Below are 24,388 nucleotides of genomic sequence, written 5' to 3'. Positions count from 1 at the left end.
CCAAGATTGGCCTCTTCTACAATTTGATGTGAAAAATTCTTTCCTACATGGAGAAATTTTAGAAGAAATTTATATGGATTCTCCATCAGGCATGACGTACAGATTCAAATGGAATCAAGGTTTCCAAATTAAAGAAGGCTCCATATGGATTAAAACAATCCCCAAGAGCATGGTTTGGAAGGTTTACCAAGTCTATGAAGGTTTTTGACTATAGAGCAAGTAACTCTAATCACACCTTATTTTTGAAGAGAGGAGAAGGAAAAATTACAGCTTTGATTATATATGTAGATGACATGATTGTTACAGGAAATGATCAAGATGAGATTTCTAGTCTGCAACAATACCTTGCATCTGAATTTGAGATGAAACAACTTGGAAACCTCAAATATTTGTTGGGTATTGAAGTAGCTAGATCAAAACATGGTATTTTTCTATGCCAAAGAAAATATACTCTTGACTTAGTATCAAAAATTGGGCTGCTTGAAGGTAAACCAGTTGATACACCAATTGAACAAAATCATAAACTCTTTCAATGCTCAAATTCAGCAAGCATAGACAGAGGGAGATACCAAAGGCTGGTAGGAAAACTAATTTATTTGTCCCATACACGTCCAGATATTACCTATGCAGTGAATGTCGTTAGTCAATTTATGCATGACCCACGAAAGCTTCATATGGATGTTGTGGAGAGGATTTTGAGATATTTGAAGTCCACTCCTGGAAAAGGAATTTTGTTCTCAAATCATGGAAACTTAAAGGTAGAAGGGTACACTGATGTAGATTGGACAGGTTCAAAAGATGATAGAAGATCTACCTCTGGATACTTTTACTTTTGTAGGAGGGAATCTTGTACCTTGGAGGAGTAAAAAACAAACCGTAGTAGGAAGAGATCTAGTGCAGAAGCAGAATTCAGAGGCATGACACTCGATGTATGTGAACTTTTGTGGGTTAAAAATGTACTATCAGATTTGGGCTTTAAACCAAATGAAACCATGAGTTTGTACTGTGACAATATGTCAGCTATAGCAATTGCTCACAATCCTGTCCAACATGTTAGAACAAAGCATGTGGAGATTGATTGACATTTCATCCAAGAGAAGCTTGAAGTTGGAATAATTTCCTTTCCCTTTATAAGATCTGAATTGCAGTTGGTTGATGTTCTCACCAAAGGAGTGTCAAGCAAAGTGTTTAATGAGTCTCTATTCAAGATGGGAATGTGGGATATCCATGCACCAACTTGAGTGGGGGTGTTAAGATATGTCAAATATTCTATTAACTAATATTAGGCAATCAAATATTATGTTAGCTGTAATGTAGGCTTTATTACAACTGAGGTAATTTGTGCAGCTGTCATTCCTTTAATAGATGAGGAATTATAGGATCCTTATATATATAAAATACATCAGACTTATTCTTTAAAACTTTCTATAATCCCCATGCTGAGTTTCCGAGGTCCCTTTTCCCTCTCTCTATTCAACTTCTTCAAGTTTGCGTTCATTTTTACTAGTTCACTCCTAACAAATTCCAACCCAAATAATCCCTTTCCCAAACCCCAAACGGCTACAGGTACCAATGGCACATGCACAACACCAACCTGAATTAATTTGGAAACTTAAATGATAATGCAAGGCGTTGTGGTATTGCAATAACATTTTGGAGGAAAAGAGATCAGAACAAAAAAATAAAATATCTAACAATTTCCTGATATGTAACAAAAAATAATAAAATGAGAATGGAATGTAAGTGAGACCATGATAATTACAGCTCTCCAAAAATTGCTCGAGTTCCAAAACAAATGTAAAGGGGCTTATCCAAGATGGAAGGATCAGGTTTGCAGCACCATATTGATGCACATCATAAAACCTTCTCAGTGTTATCACAGAAATGCGTTGTTAGATTGAAATGCATCTTTTGTGTAAACTGCAGTCTCAGGCTGAGTCCTAGAGCTAGCACACTGCACATGTTCGAGCATTACGTTCCAATCTTATCAAGATTTTCAGAGACAGTTTTCATCCTAGGCCTAGCCTCGGGGTCTCCCTCAGTACAAGACAGTGCTACATGAAACACAGCCAGCACCTCTTTCTTAACACGCACTTCTTGGAGCAGCGATGGATCAACCATTTCAGATAACGGGCTTTCTTGATCGAATCCTTTCCTCACCCACTTCACTAAGTCAGGGACTTCCATGGAAGTTGATGTGGTGGGAGATGACTCTGGTGACCTCCCAGTTAGTATTTCTAGTAGCACGACCCCGAACGAGTACACGTCCCATTTCTGGGTGGGTCTGCAGCCAGGGACACGAGCCTCGGGGGCTTTGTAACTGTTAGTTCTCTCTTTCTGTGATGAGTTCATGTAAGGAAGAGCTCCACCCATGAATCCACCGGTGGAAGGGTTGTTGCCAGTGATGCTGATTAGACGGTTAAGGCCAAAATCGGATATGTAGGGCTGGAAGTCGTTGTCAAGAAGAATGTTGGAGGGCTTGATATCGCCATGGACGAATTTTCTTGGACTGCATTCGTGGAGATAGGCCAGGCCCCTCGCTGTTCCTTTGGTGATTCTCAGCCTGGTGGACCATGAAAGATTTGTAGATGGTTGGCCATGTCTCCCTGCAGCAAATAGTCGAGTGAAGTGAAGCATTAGCTGCAGTGAATGTTTGTTAGTGGCTGATACTTTTAACTGGAAAAATAGTTTGTAACATCTGGTACAGAATGCAAATGCAGATCATGATATACTTTTTATTGCAACTACAAATTTATGTTGACTTTCATAGGAGTGCTAACAACACACTTACATTCTTTCTAACACATTCTATTGTTTAAATTTAATTAGAAACTACTGCAAAATCATGAGTACAATCCCACTAGATGAGAAGTGGAACACAGTTTTGTGATTTTAACTTACGCCTATTATAAAGGACGTGATTGATGAGTGTATTAGAGAACGAACTACTAGTATTTTTCTTTCTTCTAATAGTATGGGTGAGACATAGGTGCAGTGGAAGCAAGGAAAAAGTAAGAAAACAATTTCTAGTTGGACCCTGGTTAAAAGTAACGAAGATGGTAGAGACTATGCTTCATAATCGAGAAAGGTTAGTAACCTAAAAGACAAACTAAACCAAGAAACAAAAGGCACCCATTTTGCACCAAGATACTCAACTTTATTTCCTGAATAAAACGCATAAACGTGCCTTGAGATATTTTAAAGGAAGCTAGTTTTGAAAAATATGGATATGGTGTGTAACTAAAGAGAGGTATAAAGGGATATCCAAGTACTCAAAAGGCTTGGGGAAGAAGGAAAACAATGATTTTAAAAAGAAAAAAGATTTTAACCTCAAACAACATTGCTTGCAGTTGAGAAGAGAAATGCATTGGAAGAGTGAAACTGGAACTTTGATATGCAAGTTTTGTTTTGTTAGTGAACAGTGATTAAAGCTCAAGAAGACAAGAAATTGTTCTTGGTCCCCACCAAGAGCGTCTGTCTTGCTAATTCATCATCTCCCAGACACATGCTGAACCAACAGAGTTATCTTTAGTTCTAGGCTTCTAGCATGTGGCCTATCCCCCAACGTCATCAACCACGCAACAGAGTCCAAATCCAGTTTCCCTCTTACTTTCTAAGTAACAAAATCTACTATTTTTGTTGGGTATCTTTTTCAATATATAGTTAGTTGCAAAATGAATTTGCATAAAAGAATATCAATCCTTATGCAAATTCATTTTGCATCTATTTGTTTTTTAAAATTGGAACAAAAAGTTGTTAAATACACAAGGAAAGTAAGTTTCTTTATTTTTTTCCTTACAGAAGAATTTTTTTTAAAAAATAATTTTCTATCTTTATAGCTACCAACTTTATTAAAAATTCTATACATATCACACAACATAAAATTACCTATACCTACTATCTCATGAAAAACAACAGAAGTTGCCAAGAACTGGACAAACTCAATTCACGGACCACAATAGAATATATACTTTTTGAGGAACAATAGAATGTAGAGTATATACCGTATATAAATGTGGGCCATTTAACAAAAAAGTAGACAAAGAACTCAAATCCTATTTAATAAGTCCTAGTACCAGGTCCTGCTTAAACTAATTCACTAAATAAATAAACTTTCCCTTCAAGCAAAGAAATTAAAAACCAACTTATAAGTTATAAGCCACATGGACAACAGATGACAAAATTGCTACATGTGAGTGTGATGCTTTTTCCCCATCATACATGCATGAATGATTAGTCTTTTTTGACTCGTACATGTCGTGCATTATGTTCGAAATATCCACCTATCATTAATTAATTTATTGCTTCTTTTAACCTTTTTCATTGTAGCCTATCAATATCACTCTGATTCAAATTCCTTCTACACTTCACTGCATGAAGCCAACCCAACCCAACAAACAAAAACAATCAGAATAAAAAAATCTCCAGACACATGCTGAACCAACAGCATTGCCTTTTGTTCTAGCAGGTGGCATATTCCATCAACGTCATCAACTACAACAGACAAAAACTCCAAATCAAATTTCCCTCACACTTTCTAAGAAAGGAAATCTAAACAGTGTTCGGTATCTTTTCAATATCTAATTGATACAGGTTTCAACTAATTTTCTTTTGGCAATCTTTATATTCTCAAAAATAAAATATTATCTTCATAGCTACTAATCTTTTTTAAGAATTCTATACCTACTGCACAACATAAAATTACTCATACATAGTATCGCATGAAAAACATAAGCTGCCATAGATTGATTGGACAAACTATCTCACGGATCATAATAGAATAAGTATATATATACTTTGAATATACTTTGAGAAACAGCAGAATGTAGAATAGACACCATATATAAATATGAGCCATTAAAAAGAAAAAACAGTAGACAAAGAACTCGAGTTCTATTTAAATAATTCACAGTACGTGCTCCCTCTTAAACTAAGTCACTAAATAAATAAACTTCTCTTTTAAGCAAAGAAATTAAAACTAATTTATATGCCACATTGACAACAGAGTACAAAATTACTATATGAGTGAGAGTGATGCTTTCGCTATTATATTATTCCATCATCCATGCATGAATGATTAGTCTTTTTTAACTCATACATGCCATGCATCAAGTTCAAAATATTCACTTATCATTAATTAACTTATTGTTACTTTTAAGCTTCTCACTATTGCCTATCAATATCACTCCGAATCATATCCCCTGTCTTCAAGTGCATGAACTCAAAAACAACAACAAAGATAAAAAGTTATTTTGATCATTGAAAGTATACATCGATCTAACTTCTAATATTAATCTCTGAAAGTAAGAAAACCTAAAAATAATCCATGAAAGTTCAAGTTATTATATCTAAGTTCTTAAACTTTTCACTAAGTCTTTTAAATTTAATCATTTATTATCATTTTAGTCTTTAAAGATATATTAATATTATACTTAAGACCTACGTTAAATGTCATTGTAAGAAATTATTTTTGAATTTTCTTACTTTCAAAGACTAACGTGTAGTCTATACAATTTCATAGACTAAAATGATCATTTTAGTCCAAAAAAAATCAACTAAAAAGTGAAACAGAAAGAAAAGAACTAACCTCTAAGGGCATGAGTCAAATTGCCATTGGAGATGAAATCACTGATGAGAAGCTTCTCATCATGTGCCCAATAGTAAGCCCTCAACCTCACAACATTAGGGTGCTTGACCTTCCCAATGGCCATAACCTCAGCAGCAAACTCCTTATACCTCTGTTCACCACCCTCCCCCAACCTCCTCACAGCCACAGGCACCCCATTCCCCAACACCACCTTATACACAATCCCTAACCCACTCTTCCCCAACACATAAGCTGAAGCCCTTAACAACTCATCAAGCTCAAAACTTAAACCCTTGTCAATCCTCACCAATTCCCCTTCACCCTCACCCTCACCCCCCTCATACTCTTCCTCTTCATCATCATCACTCTTCACCCCACCAACACATGATAATCCACCACACACACACATGTTCCCTTTCTCTTCACCAAAACTCCTCTTCCTAATGCAACTACAAGCATTCTCATCATCCTTTCTCTTCCAATAAATGTACACAATCACAAGCCCAATGAAGGCCACTACAGCAGCATCAGCCGCCGAAATTAAAATAATTAAACCGGGGCTCAGCCCCTTGGACCGGTTACCATTACCCGGTTTGTTCTGATCCGAACCGGGAGAAAAATTCCGGTCCAGACCAGAACACGATTTCCTGAGCGGAAACCCGCATAAGTCCGGGTTTCCGAGGAACGCAGTGGGGCCCTGGTTCGAAAACGATCCCGTTTGGGGAATTTCGCCGCTGAGGTTGTTGTTTTTGAGGTCATAGCTCACTGTTGCCGGTAATTTTCCTAACGAAGCTGGAATTTTACCGGAGAGGTGGTTGAAGGAGAGGTTCAGCGTACCGGAGAGGGAAATTAGGGTTCCGATTTCGCCGGGGATTGAGCCTGTTAACTCGTTGTCGGAAAGGTCGAGTTGGAGTAGATTACGGAGGTCCGGCCACACGCCAGCGGGAATCTCGCCGGAGAATTTGTTGCCGGCGAGGACGAGGCGCTGGAGGTTCTTGCAGTTTTTGAGGTGCTCCGGGATGTGGCCGGAGAAGGCGTTTTTGGAGAGGTCGAGGTTCTGGAGGCGGGGGAGGGTGCAGAGGGAGGAGGGGATGGCGCCGGAGAGGTTGTTGCCGTGGAGGAAGAGGCTGTGGAGCGCAGTGGCGTTGGAGAGCTGCGCCGGGAGGACGCCGGAGAAGGCGTTGTCGTGGAGGTTAAGCCGCCGGAGAAACCGTAGCGTACCGAGCTCCGAGGGGAGGTAGCCGGAGAGCGATTTTCCGGCGAGGGAGATTCCGACCACGCGCGGCTCCGCCTCGCCGGAGATGTTGGTGCAGGCGATCCCTGACCAGCCGCACGGCGTGGGGTCGCCGTTGTTCCAGTCGGAGAACGCCGCAGCGGAGGGCTCGTCCACCGCAGACTTTAGCGCGAGAAGGGCGAGCCCATCCGACGACAAAGAGAGTGAGGGTGATGTGAAGAGAAATTGAAATATGAAAACAAGACACAGGAACGAAGAAAGTGTCATTGATGGAAACTTCTTTTTATTCTAAGTGAATGCTGATTGCAACGACGCCGTTTGGAAGAGTGTGTGTGTTTGTGTAGTTGCAGTTTGCAGAGATGAGTGTAGAAAATGGTGTTATGATATTGTTTTTGTTGAGAGAAGAGGAAAGAGGGGGAATGAAGTATTTATGAGAAAGGTGGGTTTGTTTTTAATTGGGTGGGGTATAGCTCCCGCCAAAAATAGGGAAAGACTTGCTAACCGAAAAGAGTGCTAGAGAGTAGAGACAAAGAGTGAAGTGTAATGTAAGAAAAACAAGAGAGAAGGAGAATGTTTGTTCACTTTGTTGCTCTTCTTTGCTTTGTTGCACGCTTGCAACTTCAAATCGTGGTCCTGTTTAGTTCTTGATTTTCATCTTCACTCTTTAAATTTCTTTTTTTCTTGTGATATAAGATTGGGGACTATGTGTAATTTAGAATTTTGTTATAAAAAAAAATTAAATAAATGAGGCGATGAGATACGTTTTACTTAAAATGCGTTTTGAACTCGGCAATGGTTTCATAATCAATAATGTTAAACAAACCTTTATAGTAGTAATTTCTCCAATCTTGATTATAAGCAAAAATAAATATAATTTATATTTATTAAAAAAATTGTTAACTTTATTAAATTGTATTATTTTTAATTAAAAAAAATCTTTTTTTAAAACTATTCTATATTAAAATTTGATATTAAGTATGAAAAAACAGTCTTTGATATTATTAATGAAGAGTATTTTAGAGATATTCTTATTATATAAGACATTATATCAACAATATATTCAAATGATATCAAACTCTGTTCCTTTAAATAAAATCTCATGTTTAAATTTTATGTATAGAAAAAATTTAATTGGAAAATAAAAACTCTATTAAAGTGATCAGTTAAATTTTTTGACAAAAATTAATCGTCAACAAAATTGATAGACATTTCGTATCAATTATATGGTTACCAAAAAAAATAAGACATATATAATTAAGATTTATTTTTATTTGAGAGTAAAAAATAAGAAATTTTTATTATTTATATTCATAATGGGGACGGTGTATTGTATTACTGTTGCATGCTAGAAGGTGAATTTGAATTGTTTTAAGCCGAACTAATATCACAATTAAATGTGTGGTTAAAAAAATACAGTAAAACGAGGGCATAATATTTAATCACTATGCCAGAAGTTAATTTTTAAGGAATTCACTAAAAAAAGTTAATTTTTAAGGTACGAGAATAATGTTTGTGTTTCAATACATCTTATATAATGTAAAATGAATAAATGTTTCTCAGCTTTCACTTGCAGCTTATCTCATCTGTTTTAGCAGTAAAAATTTTTGAACCCGTTTAAAAAAAAAATACGTTGGAAACAAATGATACAGAAGACTTCTTTGAGTTCTTTCTCTAAAAATACGTGTAACACTCTCCAACAGATTTCCAATGGTAAACCATACTAGTTTATATTGTTGGATTGCACAATTTTCCCTGGAAAAGAAAAACCTTTTCTTCTTAAAATATAAATATTACTACTTTTTCCTGAATTTTCTACGTATAAAGAAATTCATTTAATAAATAAAAAAATCGAATGGTATACATATGCTGACAAGTGTTTATTCAGGGTAAGTAACAAATCAACCAAATATTCATCGTAAATCTCACTTGAATTTAAAATGTATATATCACTACCCTTTTTTTCGATCACTACTTATAAATAAATTCATTAGTTAACTAAAAATCGAATGGTATACATAGGTTGGCAAGTGTAACAAATCAACCAAATACTCATCCAAGTAAATATTGAGTTTAATATTAATGGCATTTTATGTATCTCACGCCGCCCCCCTCCCAAAAATAAGATTAAAATCAAATATGGCAAAAATCGTCTAAAAGGGTCAAGTTGAGTCAAAGCAAATCATCAAGAGAACTAAAATAATACACCAAGCCCCTAAAAAGTCGATTTCAGAGAATGATGAGGTGAAACTTGGAGTAAATTATTTACATACTCAAGTAGATTTTCTAGTAAAAAGGAGTTTGAAATTATACCATGTATTTAGAAAGGTGTATGCCATTACGATCTTGAACACACTCGTAAATCTTAGATTAAAAACGGGGGGGGGGGGGGGCATCCCCAAGACCCCCCAACGTCGACATAATATTTTTTAATTAAACGCTTGTTAAAAATTACACCAAATTTGGTGATGTTACAAAGCCTAAACTTGAAGCAAAATTTTGGTACACCACAGAAAGTTTAACCTTTCTGGACGCGTATAAATTCTAGGACATTATAATCACTTTTCGGTTATCATGGACTCTTATATTTTCATGACATTTCGCACTACAGCACTGGAGACCAATAGAGTGATTAGTGCAAATCCCTTTCTTCAACCAACCACCACTTTCTCACTCAATGGTCACACCATCATCAACAGTGTCCCTTTAATTTAATTTACACCTTAATTCTCACTGCAACTACAACATTAATTTGTTACTTCACGTAAATGAGTAATGCACAGAGCCCCATCATCTTCTGTTGTAATTATTCAATTGTTGAGTAGAATAATCAAGGACTATTGCAATTGCATCTACGTTTCAATCATGCAAAGCAAACTTAGAAGCTAACAAAGCCACATAAAATTAACACAATTTGTTTGTACTTCCCCTCTGCAAAAGAATTCAGTAATGATTTCTATCAGCGAAAAATAAAAGAACTTTAGGCAAGTACACGACATGATTCCCCTATATTTCAAAAGAAAACACCCTGAATCCTTCCCACGAACTTTATACAACTATTAAGAGAGGAAATGCAACATTCCCTTGCTTTGTACTCAACGGATACACTTTATTGGTGCCAAATGAATCCAACTGTAACATTGAAATAAATAAAATTAATAAGAATATGTTCAATTATTTATTTGTGGATTATCATTAATCAATTGTTTAGAATAAACTCTTTGAATTTATTAGATTTATCAATTATGGTGATTATTAATTTAATCATAACATAAAATTAAGTGATGAATATTTACTATTGGGCATTTGGCTTTTGATGTGACTGACTAATGATGGATTGGACTTCTAACTTAGTGCCTAATACTATAATAAGGAGTCTTTTCTGTCATCTGAGCTGACTATAAAATTGTTGGCTCATTGGACAGTTTTAAAAGTATGCACAATAACCTTAGCCATCAGAGAGTAGTTTTTTTCTCATTTTTCCCTAAAGGGTTAGATCAAGATTGTGAACATGGATTTATGCTTCCCTCAAGTACACACATTCTATGATATTCCTAAATTAAATTGTGTTATTAGAATATGTTATAGTATGCATCATTGTGTGACACTCCAAATCTATTTTTCTAAAATTCCATACAGAATAACTACAACCAGAGTTTTACAAATTAATCCTAATTTGTTTTGGTTCAATATCCTGTACAGTTTTAAAAACTGATTCCAACTATTTGATCAGGATATTTCCTCCCTCCACCCCCACCTCAATAATTTATAAGTCAGTAAAGTAATCCTGTTATATAACAATGGGGGAGCGATTCTAAAGTGACACTGCAACGCCACCTCCAAGGTTATACGGAAATATTCTTTTATCAAAATCAAATTTGAGATACTCAGATACATGAGCACTTGTGAGCTTAATGTAAGACGTATGATTTATTACTTAAAAAAGATCCACAATGAAGGATAGGGGCAAATGTTGTCTCTATATTATTGTCATATTCAAGCTTGCTTTAATGTTATGTTTGCTGAAGCAGAAACAGAGAGAGAGAGAGAGCAAGAGAAAATAATAGAAAAGATACAGACAAAAATGCATTTTCTTTTGTTTGATTTAAGAGAAAATAAAAGGGGATAAAAATAGAACGATAAGTTGACTTCAAGAAAAACAATTTCAAATACTTTGTCTCCCCTCATTTTCTCTGCATTCAAACAGAGGGTAGGGTAAGAGTTAGTACCGGGCATTCATCATCCGTATTTAGCAGTTAACTAAGGTTTGTACTCATCCTTATTCAAAACTTTTTTTTGGTCAGGATTATTATTCAAGACTCAATTACCCAGCTTAGGTTTCAATACTCAATTACCCTTCACCTTTCCCTGCCACATCATAAATCTCTTAGCCTACAAGGGTTCTAAATTTTCATTTACAGGAGCCTTTCTACTAGGATACCAAATTTCACAACGCATGAAACTTGATATTAAAATGCAAGCATTAAAATGCAAGCTTGATACCAAATTTCCATGTCTTCCTTCTTAATCTTCATTCTTTTTGTCGTTCAACCAGGAAATTCCAGATCCTGTTTCAAAAAGGATGGGTTGTTGTCTCAGTGGTGGTGGTGGTTTGCAGCGGCGCATGGTGACAGAGGAGGTTACGATGTGAGGAGTTTGGGGCTTGTCTTGGTGGCGGAAGGAGGAGGATGTGGTTGTTGTTGGGGATTACCAAAGGTGGTGGTGGTGTTGAGGAGGATGGCAGGGTGTCGCCAGTGATGGCAAGGGTTTCACCAGCAGCTGCAAGGAGTTTTCCAGTGGCAAAAGTGTAGACAGTAAATGGTCTTGAGGGTGCACCGTAATAATGTAAGCATGAGATTAAAAGATGTTGTGCACCATATGGAATCCATCATAAAGATCACACAACACAGCAGCCTTGACATCTAATAAGACAGCAATTAGCATGAAAAATTGCAATTTGCAACAGACTTATTTTAACCCGTCAAGATACAAGCTAATCAACCTTAGAACACTCCACATTAAAACTTCTACCATGAAAACTAAGAGAAACAATCTACGAATGGCAAATAAAGAAGGGCTCAAATTTCTTCTAAACTTTATTTCCAGAATCACTTCAATACGAACAGCTACAACTTGTGTAGATATTGACAGCCAAAATATGTTATAATACCTTCAGCCAAATCAGGAAGCAGATGCTTCAGAGCTTGAGCTCACACTCCCCGGCACTGGCATTGAGGGCGGAACATATATACGTGCTTTCTTGAGAATTTCAGCAACTGCCCAATGTTTATGCTTACTCAAAGGCCTAGAAGGATCCAGCCGAACCTGCAACAACAATCACAAAAGCAGCCACTCAATAAGCCATCTTGCAAAACCCAGAGTAGAACCAATCATGCCAAAAGCACAATACACAAAAGAATCAATGAAACTAACTCGGTCACCGATGTTACAATGATTGTGCTCATCATGAGCCATAAACTTAGACGTGCGCTTGACATATCGGTCGTACAATTTGTGGTAGAATAGTCTATCCACTGCCACCACCACTGATTTCTGCATCTTATTTGAAACCACCGTTCCCACCACCTGCTTCATCTTCTCTCCCAACCCGGTATCCCTAAATCAGATTCAGGTAGACGATAGCATCACCATAGTGGCAAATAAAACAATTAATGTCACAATATGATATATAAACGATTCCCTCTTATCTTTCACCAAAGTCCACACAAACATTACACTTAGCTGCATTTATTTTCATTAACAAGCTCTCACTAGAAAATCATTTTCCAACCCTTAATCTATACCTAACCTTTAATCCAATAAGTATATAAAAAAATTATAAAAATAACATATTTCACAAAATTAACACATTTTCAGAGTTAAAACCTTAAATAAAATTGAATAAACGAAAAAGGATATTAAAGCATAGAAGAGGGGAATTAAACCTTAGAAACAACCCTTAGGATGCTTCAATTTTCTTTGCGTTATTCAGGCAGAGAAGAAACACGGTGCGGCGCTTCGATTCGATGAGAAGGGGAAACGAAAGTATGAACCTTGAAAAGGAAGAAGGGCTTTTTTACGAAAAAAATTTCCAATTTTTCAATGGGGCTATATTTTAAAATCCAAAATAGGGTAAATCTATTAGAAGTCGCAACATCTCTGACTACTTGTTATTTTTTTTTTTTTTTTTTAAGTGAAGTAATAAAAATATTTACAACTTTTAGTGTCAATTTTATTTTTTTTACGACTTTAATATTTTTTTAAACGGAAGTCGTATTTTGTTTCGATTTTAAAGTCGTAAAACTATTTTATTCTTTTTCTTTTAAATTTTTAATTTTAAAAACTATTTTTTTACTATTTGTAAATATGTTTTTATTTTGTTAACCTATTTTTTTTTCTTTTCGTAAATATGTTTTTTCTTTAAAATTTAATATTGTTTACAGTTTTTTTATTTTAAATAAAAAATTTAAAAAATATATTTAAATATATAATAAATAATATTAAGTTGATTTTATTAGTATATTTATTGCGATTTTATTTGATATGTTATTATTTTATTTTAATGTTTTATTATTTAAAATATTTTATATATATATTTTAATATAGTTTACTTTAAATGTTTTTTATTTAAAGTTTAAATAATATATCAATAAAAATTAAAAACAACATAATTAATACATTAATATAAAATGCACAATACAAATGAAAGAAAAACATAAAAATTACAAGTTATTTTAGTCATGTACTTGTTTGTATGGACAGTTAGTCTGATTATGTCCTTCACTTCTATATAATGAGCATTTCTTAAGTCTATATGGAATTGGTTCATCAATCTCATTATGTATTTGAGTAGTGGTCAGCTTGTCTAATGTTTGTTGTTGTTTCAAAGGATCAGACATAAAATGCAGACCTAAATATTGAGGTCATATGTCTTCACTTCCAAGGAATGAAAATGATGTTGATAAACTTTGAAAATATTTTCCAACTTGTATACAAGGTCAACAAAGTCATCATAATTTAAATTGCAAAAAGCACACGCTGCAATTGCATACGAGCAAGGTAGTCGAAGTGCTTGAAATTGTCCACAATCACATGACCATTCATTTCAATTTGACAGTGCATATCATTGCTCGTCGACCAAGTCGCGTATTTGCAATTTCTTGAACCTCAAACTCCCATGTTTCTCGAACATACATGCGAGCATAATGCGAGGTAGCAATGTGTTGATTTTCTTGCATCATGACATATACGTCTTCGAAGTACCTATGCCCTGCCTTTACCATATTCATGATTTTGATGTCGTTAGTGACAAATGAATCATTTATTTTATTAAATGTTTCATTGACTAAGGCAGTAATAAGTAATGCTCGGGCTCTTTTCAAAACAGAATTCATACATTCAGCAAGGTTGGTAGTCATATGGCCATATTATTTTCCTTCATCGTAGGCCTGAGTCCATTTACTCTTCGGGATTTGATCCAACCAATCTGCTGCTTGTGGAAACTCTGTTCGAATAGCGAGCAACTTAGCCTCAAATCGTGGTTTCCTCATCTCATACCCTGTGCGAAAAGATAGAACAATGAGTAATAAATTTAGTGAACATGTAATAAAGCATGAAATAGGAAGAAACATACCCATATTGATGACTTGTTTTTTTAAGTCAACATTTTTAAACTGTTTGTTGAAATTTGATGCAATGTGGCGAATGCAATACACAGACGAAACATCTGGTCCATTCCACCCAATGCGTTCGGATTGTAAAGCTGCTAGCAAACTGATTCCCCTGTTTGAGATAATACACAAATTTGGTTGCGGAGTAACATATTTTCGCAAATAATGCAAGAACCACATCCAAGCTTCTTTAGTCTCGCTCTCAACAATTGCAAAAGCAAGTGGAAAATTGTTTCTACTACCATATTGTCCGATGGCAGTCAACCAAGTACCATGGTATTTGTCAGTTAAAAATGTCTCATCTACTTGTACAAGTGGCTTGCAATATTTGAAGTCTTCAATGCATGGATTAAACGCTTAAAATACACGATTAAGAATCACCCTAGGAGGGTCATTGTCACCTTCCTCCATTGAAGATGAAGTTTTGTATTTTAGTATGGTACCTGGTACAAAGTGTCGAGTAGCTGTTAACCATACAGGCAGGTAATTGTATGATTGTTTCCAACTTCCAAATGCCATTTCAAGAGCTTTTTGTTTAGATGTCCATATTTTTTTGTATGACACAGTGTAACCAAACTATTGATGCATGTCTGCAATCAAGGTTTTGATTTCGATACCCGAATTTGTTTTCACTAAATGAACAATATTATGGGCAATTACAAAAGAATCTAACCAAACATGATCTTGTGATATGGTAGAATTTGCGCATGTGTGAATACCGTTTAATTTCTTCAACTCCCACCTTTTGCGTATTTTGCTGAAGGATACTCTTGCCTTCCAATAACATTCATTACCATATTGATTACACATGACAACGTACTTGCCATTCTTGTTCTCGACCACATCAAAATTAAATGAATGCATAAAATGGAATTGTTTAATGGCATTCACAGCTGCTTGTTTTGATTCAAATGTCAACCTTTCATAAAGGTCATTTGTACTAACACTTGTTGTCCTTTGATAAGGATTTGAGTACTCTTGATTTTCAAAAAGTTGGCTACTAATAGTTTCAAAATATGAAGATGACTCACTTTGATTGTTTGGTTCACCATGTTCATCAAAATCATGTTGTTACTCGTCATCACTGAAGTCGCTAACATTATCTCTTATTATGGGTTCTTTAGTAGCCATCTGTAAAAAAAAAATTATTGATTAGTAAGGAATCATTGGATTGTATGTAACGTCAAAAAAAACATTTTTAAATACATTTTTCGTGTATGTAACACTAAAAATATTATGTTAGTATGACTCTACGAAACACGTCAAAATCAGAAAACCAATTGATTGTTTGGATACAACAGATGCACCAAAGTGAGAATGAACCCTCCTTTTATAAGTTTCACGGGAGTGAACAGTATTTGTTGAACAGTTCATGCTACAACTAAACACTAATATTCTAACACACAAAATAATAATTTAACAAAATTAAGTTAACATGTATAATAATTTATGTAACTCAACAGTAAATTAATAATAATTAAACACTATTATTCTAAAATATAAAATAATAATTTAACAAAATTAATTTATCATGTATAATAATTTATCTAACTAAACCGCAAATTAATAATAACTAAACACAATTATACTAAAACATAAAATAATAATTTAACAAAATTAATTTATCATGTATAATAATTTATCTAACTAAAACGTAAATTAATAATAACTAAACACTAATATTCTAAAACACAAAATAATAATTTATCAAAATTAATTTAACACTAAACCATAAATTAATAATAACTAAGTGATATTAAAAATGCAAAACTAATTAATTATTTTCACCATGCAAACTAATTAATTAATTATAAGAAATCACAGATTGCATGAATAGTGAAGTCGTGTGGTATTCCACGACTTCAACAATTCAGCAATTGCCTTATAAATTAATAGTGAAGTGATACTGCAAAGTAAAAAGCAGAAAATAAACAACAAAGAAAAACTAGAAAATAGCATGCCATTAGTTCACTTGTGCAGCAAAGAAACCAACAAAGAAAAAGCAGAAAACAAGTCCTTGAAAATAGCATGCGTAGTGTATTGTTCATCCAGTAAAGAAAAACAAGCTTTAAAACAGTAGTGTATTGTTCACTCACGTTAATGGAGTGTATTGTTCACTCAAGTTACAACACTGAAATAGCAGAAAATAGCAGTCAAGGAAATAACTTTAGTAGAACAATAATGCTGAAAATAAGCTTTATAGGCTCCAATAATTTACACCCGTGAAGGTTGCACATACATGAATAGAATAAAAGTAGTCATGAAGCATGCTTATACGGTTTCAAACTTGCAATAATATATACGTATCAGCTGCTTCATGGTTGTACTTTGGTTCACTCGACTGAAGATTAATATATTGCAAAGTGAACATAAAATTTTCATCTTGAATGTAAAACTTTGGATTCTAAAATAAGGTCCAAACATTCTGCCCATGGATAAACCTATGGAGTTTTCGTGCAATAATGGATATCATGGCATCATTAAAAAAAGGATGAAATGTTATATGCCACTTCAACTTTTAGAAGTTGAAAATATTTTAGAATATTTTTCTTGTCAGAATAATTCATACCATTTTTTTATAGAATAATTGTCATACTTTTTAAACTTTGATTAGGTGTATAGTTTTTACATATTATGTTTTTCAACTATATTGTCCTTAATTCTAAATTGAAAATTTAACTACAAAAATATTTCTTTTTGTAAAAATTATTTTTATACTTAAAAATGATTACACAAATGCTAATATATAAATACATGACCTACAACATCTATACACTTTTTTCTTTTTACATTTTCTTTACATTTATTTTTATGACAAGAAATGGAGAAAGGGATTTTTGAACATATGTACAGTGATGCATTATTGACATGGTCTGTTAAAATCACGCCTAGCTTTGGTTCTTTAATTAAATAAGTTAAATTGATATTTTTAACTTTAATTAATAAAATAAATTAATTTTTAGGTTGTTTAGAAGAGGTTATAGATACAATTAATTAACTTGAATAATCAAATGTTGTTATCATTGTTATATATATATTATTAATAAAGTTTTATTATATCATCATAAAATCATATATTTATTGATTTATATAAAACTTACAAATTAGATTTATTAATTTATTTGAGAATATTTAATTGCTTAATTTTAATCTATTTTTTAAGACTTTTAAATTAGGTAAACTTCATTTGATATAAATAGGACAATCTAAAGTCTCATTGTCTAAAACAAGCCTCAAACTTGTTTTAGGTAAGGATCATTTGGCATGCGTGACACATCTCCATGATCATGTAAAAATATAAAATATAAACAACATTTTTGTATTCTATTCATATAGCTGATACTACCACATATTCGTCAAAATGTTAGTTTATAATTAGAAAATAACGATTTACATCACCACGGTTACTTTCATTGTTGTGCTTAGCTAGCACCTTGTGGTTAAGGTATATAAGTAAATTAAATTTGTACATTTTAGCCGAAAACAGTGATAGATAATTATGTTTTAAGTCAAATAAAAACCACTCACAAAGTGTGTACGTAAGGGAATCCAACTTTTACTCTTCATTTGGACAAAATGTCGAAATCTTGCAGCTGCTACCAGCAACCTATTGTGTAGTGTTTGGTAACCAATTTATTTACTAATAGACAATGGACACTAAGTTTGAAACCAAGGTTGCACATGGTTAAATGATTTATGATAGCATGAAATCTTGCTAGAAATAAAGTAGTCAAATTTAACTTATGTTGTAAAAATGATTTATGATAGCAGAGACCAACTTGCTTTAAGTTGTGTATATTAGACTTCAGCAATTGTTGAGCAATATTCTACAAATTAACATATTAAGAGGTTTTACTTTTGCACAAAACATTGTGTGCACGAGTACCATACACCACTCTCCTTTCATACCTCCCCCTTTTCATTTTTCGTCATTCTTATTTTCATCATTGTATCCATTTACCAATGACATATGCACAATAGACCAGTTGATGGTTCGTTGTTGCGCTTACAAGACAGTCATATTTTAAATCAAGTGTGGGAAGGCCAAGAGAGAATCATCCGTCCGAGGTATACTTCTGTTTGGGCTTTTACCCACTTGGATCAAATAGATAATCGGGTAAAAAATCTAATCAATTTAGCTGGTTTTGGACATATTATAAATGTTGGAAAAGTTGATATTAACTAGCATTTGGTTAGTGTGTTGGTTGAACGTTGGAGAACGGAGACACACACATTTCCTTTTCCACATGGAGAGGCAACCATTAATTTATAGGATGTGGCCCTACAGTTGGGCTTGAGAATTGATGGATTGTCGGTAACCAGTTTCATTACCGGTGATGTACGTGTTGCTTGTCAGATATTACTCGGGAAAACTCCACCTGATGAGTATGTAAAAGATAAAATGATTTACCTAACTTGGTTGCGGAAAAATTTTCAGCAACTTCCCGTTGATGTTGATGATGTTGTCATTGCACAACATGCTAGAGCTCATTTGATGATGATTATAGGCGGTTGTTTGATGCCAGATACATCATGTGCAAGAGTTCATTTTACGTATCTTCTTTTATTATCAAATTTAATCGAGGCAAGTCATTACAGTTGGGGTGCAACAGTATTAGCATCCCTTTTCCGAGCTCTAGATCGGGTTGTGAAGTCAGACCAAACAGAAATCGGTGGATGTTTGTTGTTGCTACAATCATGGGCATGAGATCGCATTAAATGTATTACCCCAAAGATAGATCACCTATCCATGGAAGAAGTACAAGAAAGACTCAAATTTCCTCTTGCACGAAGGTGGTCTCGTCCAAGGACCGAAACAAATATTCCCACCAAATCAGTGAGATTGATACGCATCATATTTGATAGACTACATATTAATGAGGTTCATTTTTTAATTTTCATGAATTAACTATTTTTTCTGGTTTCCTATTCGATTATAAATATGTTACAATAATAATGTATGTGTTGCAGTTCTTGTGGACTCCTTATGACACACCATAAATAAGGCAATTAATTAATGATGTAGAGGTATCAATGATTGTTCGGGCAAAAGTCTCTCTCATATGTTTTGCAATTGTCGAATGACATCCAATAAACAAGATCATGAGACAATTTGGACTGCGACAAATTATTTCAGATGACCCACCAAACCTATATCAACTCCACGACATAAATATGAGAGGGAGAATAGATATTTTTTGGCCTCACCATCATCGTCATTGGATTGTCAAATGGAATCATTGGAATAATTATATTGTTCATGGTGAAACGGACCAAGGTCTTTTACATGAAAATTCAAAATACATGCAATGGTATATACGTCGAACTAGACGATATATATCGCGTGAAGAAGCAGTATCTACTAAGGTTGTAAATCTACTTTACAATTTTAATCATTCTTGATATTATTATTCATTGTTATTTCTAACTTTGTAAAATTGAATCACAGTACTATCCTGATCATCACCAACATCAATCATATGCAGAACCCAATGTACCTCTAATACATGTTCCTGGATTTATGTCCCAACATCATCCATCATAAGCACAATATCAATCGACAATTTTTTTTGGTCATATGTCTCAAGGATGTCAACAAAGTTTTCAACCACTGGGGTTCTCATGATATATACCTCAATACTCATTTCAAGTCCCTTCTACCTCAAATGTTTTTTATGGCTCCTCACAAATGTTTGCCACCACTTTTAACACTCCATCATCATATAATCTTGCACCATCGAGTTCTTGTTATCGTCCATCATTACCTACTCAAATACATGACATGAGTCACGAAGATGAGGACAAGGATGAGGATAACAACAATAACAACGATGACGATGATGATGGTGATGGTGATGGTGATGATGATGATGACAACGGAGGTCATCATGTTCCTCAACAACAACAAACAATTACATGTGAGCATCCTAGAACAAGAGGAGGTAGAGATAGTAGATCAAGAGGACAACAAACACGGACAAATCCAGTCCAACAAGATGAGAGACCCAAATACATATCTAGAAGAACTCGTTGTGGGACATCGTCTCATTATTAGTTTAACAAATATGTAATTTTTATTTAAATATAATCAATTTTTAATTTAAAGTCTTTCAATTTTTTTTATGTATTTTTATTGATAGATTATTTAAACTTTAAGTAAAAAACATTTAAAGTAAACTATATTAAAAATGTATATAACATGTTTTAAATAATAAAACATTAAAATAAAATAATAACATATAAAATAAAATCACAACAAATATACTAATAAAATCAATTTAATATTATTTATTATATATTTAAATATATATTTTTTAAATTTTTTTATTTAAAATAAAAATAAAACCATAAACAATATTATATTTAGAAGAAAAAACAGATTTATGAAAAAAAAATAGGTTAACAAAACAAAAACATGTCTACAAATAGTAAAAAAACAGTTTTAAAAAAAACTTGTGTAGTAGGCCTTTAAATTTTTTTTAAAAAAATAATAAAATAATTTTACAAAGTCCTAAAACAAATTACGACTTCCATTTAAAAAAATATGACTTTAAAGTGGTAAAAAAAAGATTTACACTGAATTCGTAAATATTTTTACGACTAGTTAAAAAAATTAAAAAAGTCGTATCAGGTGTTACAATTTTTGAGTTAGAAGTCGTAACACCTGTTACGACTTATCCCATTTTGAGTAATTTTTTAAAATATAGCCTTCATTGAAAATTAGAAATTTTTTTACCCCTATCCCGCACTCTTTCTTCAGTTAAAATTAATATTAATTTTACAATTTATTTTATTATGAATTGACTTGTGTATTAATTTTATTATTTACTTAGTGCAATTGTGTATTCACATTTTTATGGCGTTAAAATTATAACAATTTCGCTTAAATTAGTATTTAGCTTATTATATATGTACTAAGTTTTGCTTCCAGCTTTTATGTTATTTTGATAAACATAAATTCATCTTGAATTTGATGAAAAATATTATTTCTAAAATAATATTGTTTGTGCTAAAAAATATTATTATTGTTGATAAAAAAATTTAAAGAATGTTACCCTGCAATTGTTACACACTCTGTCGCTTCATCATATTTAAACATTTTTTTACAGACCTCGTTGCAGTTGTTATTTATTCAAATTTATACATATACCCACACACAATTAATTAATCATTCTTTTAGTTTGATTTGCCTAAGATACCACTACCAACACACGGTTAATTAACCACCACCACTCTTATCTAATTATCCTCTTCTTTTAACTTATCACAACTAAAAATAAGATATTTCTTTCTTTCTTTTTTGAATTTATCCGCGTTAAAAATTTAAGATATATTAAATTCAACCACATTAAACATAAGGAACAATATTTCAATTAAATTTAAAACAAAGATTTAATAATGGGTAGAAAAGAAGACCAAAATAAGAGAAATTTTTACTTTTCTTGTATTTTTTTAGTGACACGGTATTTGAAACAAAAACTAAGAAAATGAAGAGAATTGTAAAAAAAATATAAATAATAAATAAATTTAATAAAAACACTAACATGTCAGTCAAAGTAAGTAATTAGAGTAATTTACACTATGAGACACTATATATACACGTGCCTAAAACAAAACCTGAATATAAAAAGAAAAAGTAATTAAACTAATACTAAAAGCTAGAATACAATGGAAAATCTTTTTTTTTTTTAATGAATTATTTTAATGTTCTTCTCCTATAACACATCAAGATGCATGTTGCTTGGCTCTTCTAGACGTTTGTTTTCTTTGACAAATCAAGGTATTCTTTCTTTTAGTCCGTTATTATATGATGATTCACAATGTAATATATATATATATATATATATATATATATATATATATATATATATATATATATATATATATATATATATATATATATATAATATATTTTTATATTTTTGGGGTAAGGAGGATAAGGGGAAAATGGAGAGAGTATACTTCTGAAAGTCATTATTATATCTATTAGTTGTATACCATTTTAACTACCAAAAAGACTTACCTTTAACCATCTTAGTTAACACAGTAGATATCCGCCATAGCAATGAAAATGAATAATTAAAATAATAGAAACTATGCTTCTATTATTTGTTGTACTCTTGCTCCTTAATAAAATGGAATTTGGGATTCTAAATATTGCAAAACTCATAAACGAAGAACAAAATAAGGCTTTTTACCCAATTCTGGGAAGGTTGTCCGGTAGACTTTTAAAATAAAATTAAAAAAAAAACAATTGTAATTAAAAAATTGGTATTTTGAAATTTAAAAATGGGTAGTTTTAGTTTAAAAAAATTAATTGGTAGGTTTTTAAATTTTTTAAAATAAAATGAATACGTTTAATTAACATTGATTGGTAGATTTTCATGATAGATTTTTTAAAATAAAAATGATGGATTTTTTTTAATTTTTGTTAATGAAAAAAATAAGTAAATTTGAAATTAGTTATCTTTGATACTCTTTTTTATTTTTTAAACGAATTTAAGGGAGACAAATAATTAAAAAAAAGTTGTTGAAGAAGCTTAAAAAATTCAGTAAATTGAAAAAAATTATTTCTAAAGTAATATAGAAGTTTTCTTCTATATAATAAAAAAAACCTTGCAATTAAAATATATATGCATTCACTAGCTTCATTGTTACGAGTTAGTAATATATTGAAAATAACATTAATTAATATAAGGAAAAGGAAACACAAAGTTGATTAGATGAAGAAAAAGATAAGAAATATAATGATGATGATGAAAAAGATTAATGATATAAGATGTTGAATAAAAAGATAACAAAATAGGTGAAGAAGAAAAACATGGATAAGCATAATAATTTATAAACGATAAAAAGAAGCAAAACATGGGATTAATATTATTATTATTATTATTATTATTATTATTATATATATATATATAGAGAGAGAGAGAGAGAGAGAGAGAGAGATGAAGAAAAAAAGATAAAGAGAAATACAACACTAGATGAACAACAACAACAACAAAAAATAACAAAATAAATGAAGGGGAAAAAACATGTAAAAACAAAGTGAAAGTGTAAAAGGAGAGTTTAGGCTTTAACTTACAAGTAAAAGAATATGTAAATCCATAAAGCATGGTTCACTACTTCCTTTTTGCTTGAAGCACATGTTCTTTCACCAATATAAAAATTGCTTGAAGCAAATTATACTTCTTTCATCTATAGAAAAAATGATTTCCTTTACTGTTTCCTTCTTGCTTAAAACACAAGTATGCAACCGCAAACAATCATGGAGAGATCTTGGAAGGTAGGATTGTATTGAATGTGTTGAATTGTTTCCCAACATTAACAAATGTGACACCTGAAAACAATAGTAAATAAAAGGGTCTTGAATGCATTCTTTCCATGCTTTCAAATTTAAACAAAATGAATTTTTAAACACCATGTAAACCAAATTTCATCCAAAAAGATGATTTACAAAGAAAAAAGTAAAACATGAAAATGCAATTAACACTATTAAAAAAAGTATTTTTTACAACACAACATTTAAAATCGGTTGTCAAACAACCGTCATCGTTTGGGTAGCAGTGACATCTTTGTAAATATTATCAACATTTCAAAGACAATTTTGGTAAAACCACCTTTGAAACCTCAAAACTACGACGATTGTTTGTAAAACCGTCTTAATTTTTATTCGTTCTATTTACAAAATTGCCACCTCTGTGACCTTTCCCTACTATACTAGCTGACCCTGTCCCTTGGCCTCCCTCACCTCCTATGTATATCCAATGATGGAAGAGAACCCCATGGATTCCTCTCCTTCAACTCACTTTGCCCTCACTGCATCCCTACTCTGATTCACACTCAAAATGCACTAGAAAAAACATTGTTTCGAAACCCTCACCTTCTGGGCCGTGAGAG

At 32.6% G+C, this 24,388-nt stretch overlaps 2 protein-coding genes across 3 annotated transcripts; both read right to left on the bottom strand.

The window, feature by feature from the left end:
- Window positions 1-1,343: 1,343 nt before the first annotated feature.
- On the bottom strand, window positions 1,344-7,362 carry LOC100793996 (receptor protein kinase-like protein ZAR1). The gene is made up of 2 exons (XM_003516347.5): window positions 5,588-7,362; window positions 1,344-2,606 (listed from the first exon to the last, which is right to left on the bottom strand). The coding sequence occupies exons 1-2, from the start codon at window positions 7,086-7,088 to the stop codon at window positions 1,972-1,974; spliced, it is 2,136 nt and encodes a 711-aa protein (XP_003516395.1). The 5' UTR covers window positions 7,089-7,362; the 3' UTR covers window positions 1,344-1,971.
- A 2,334-nt stretch (window positions 7,363-9,696) lies between these two features.
- LOC100500188 (uncharacterized) lies at window positions 9,697-12,947 on the bottom strand. Of its 2 annotated transcripts, XM_006572763.3 has the most exons (4): window positions 12,764-12,947; window positions 12,252-12,435; window positions 11,989-12,143; window positions 9,697-9,950 (listed from the first exon to the last, which is right to left on the bottom strand). In XM_006572763.3, exons 2-3 carry the CDS (start codon window positions 12,411-12,413, stop codon window positions 12,000-12,002), a joined length of 306 nt encoding a protein of 101 aa, XP_006572826.1. In that variant the 5' UTR covers window positions 12,414-12,435; window positions 12,764-12,947; the 3' UTR covers window positions 9,697-9,950; window positions 11,989-11,999.
- Window positions 12,948-24,388: the final 11,441 nt, after the last annotated feature.

The sequence above is a fragment of the Glycine max genome, chromosome 1 (genome assembly GCF_000004515.6).
Source record: "Glycine max cultivar Williams 82 chromosome 1, Glycine_max_v4.0, whole genome shotgun sequence".
NCBI classification, from domain to species: domain Eukaryota; kingdom Viridiplantae; phylum Streptophyta; class Magnoliopsida; order Fabales; family Fabaceae; genus Glycine; species Glycine max.
Note: the sequence above shows the minus strand (reverse complement) of the source record. Positions and strands in the feature narration are given on the sequence as shown.

Bases quoted from the DNA above. Each gene is read 5' to 3' on its own strand.
- LOC100793996 (XM_003516347.5), bottom strand. From the start codon at position 7,088: ATGACACTTTCTTCGTTCCTGTGTCTTGTTTTCATATTTCAATTTCTC. The intron at 2,607-5,587 runs GTTAGTTCTTTT...TATTTGCTGCAG, and splicing joins TTTGACTCATGCCCTTAGAG to GGAGACATGGCCAACCATCT.
- LOC100500188 (XM_006572763.3), bottom strand. From the start codon at position 12,413: ATGAAGCAGGTGGTGGGAACGGTGGTTTCAAATAAGATGCAGAAATCA. The intron at 12,144-12,251 runs GTTAGTTTCATT...TTGTTGTTGCAG, and splicing joins ATTGTAACATCGGTGACCGA to GTTCGGCTGGATCCTTCTAG.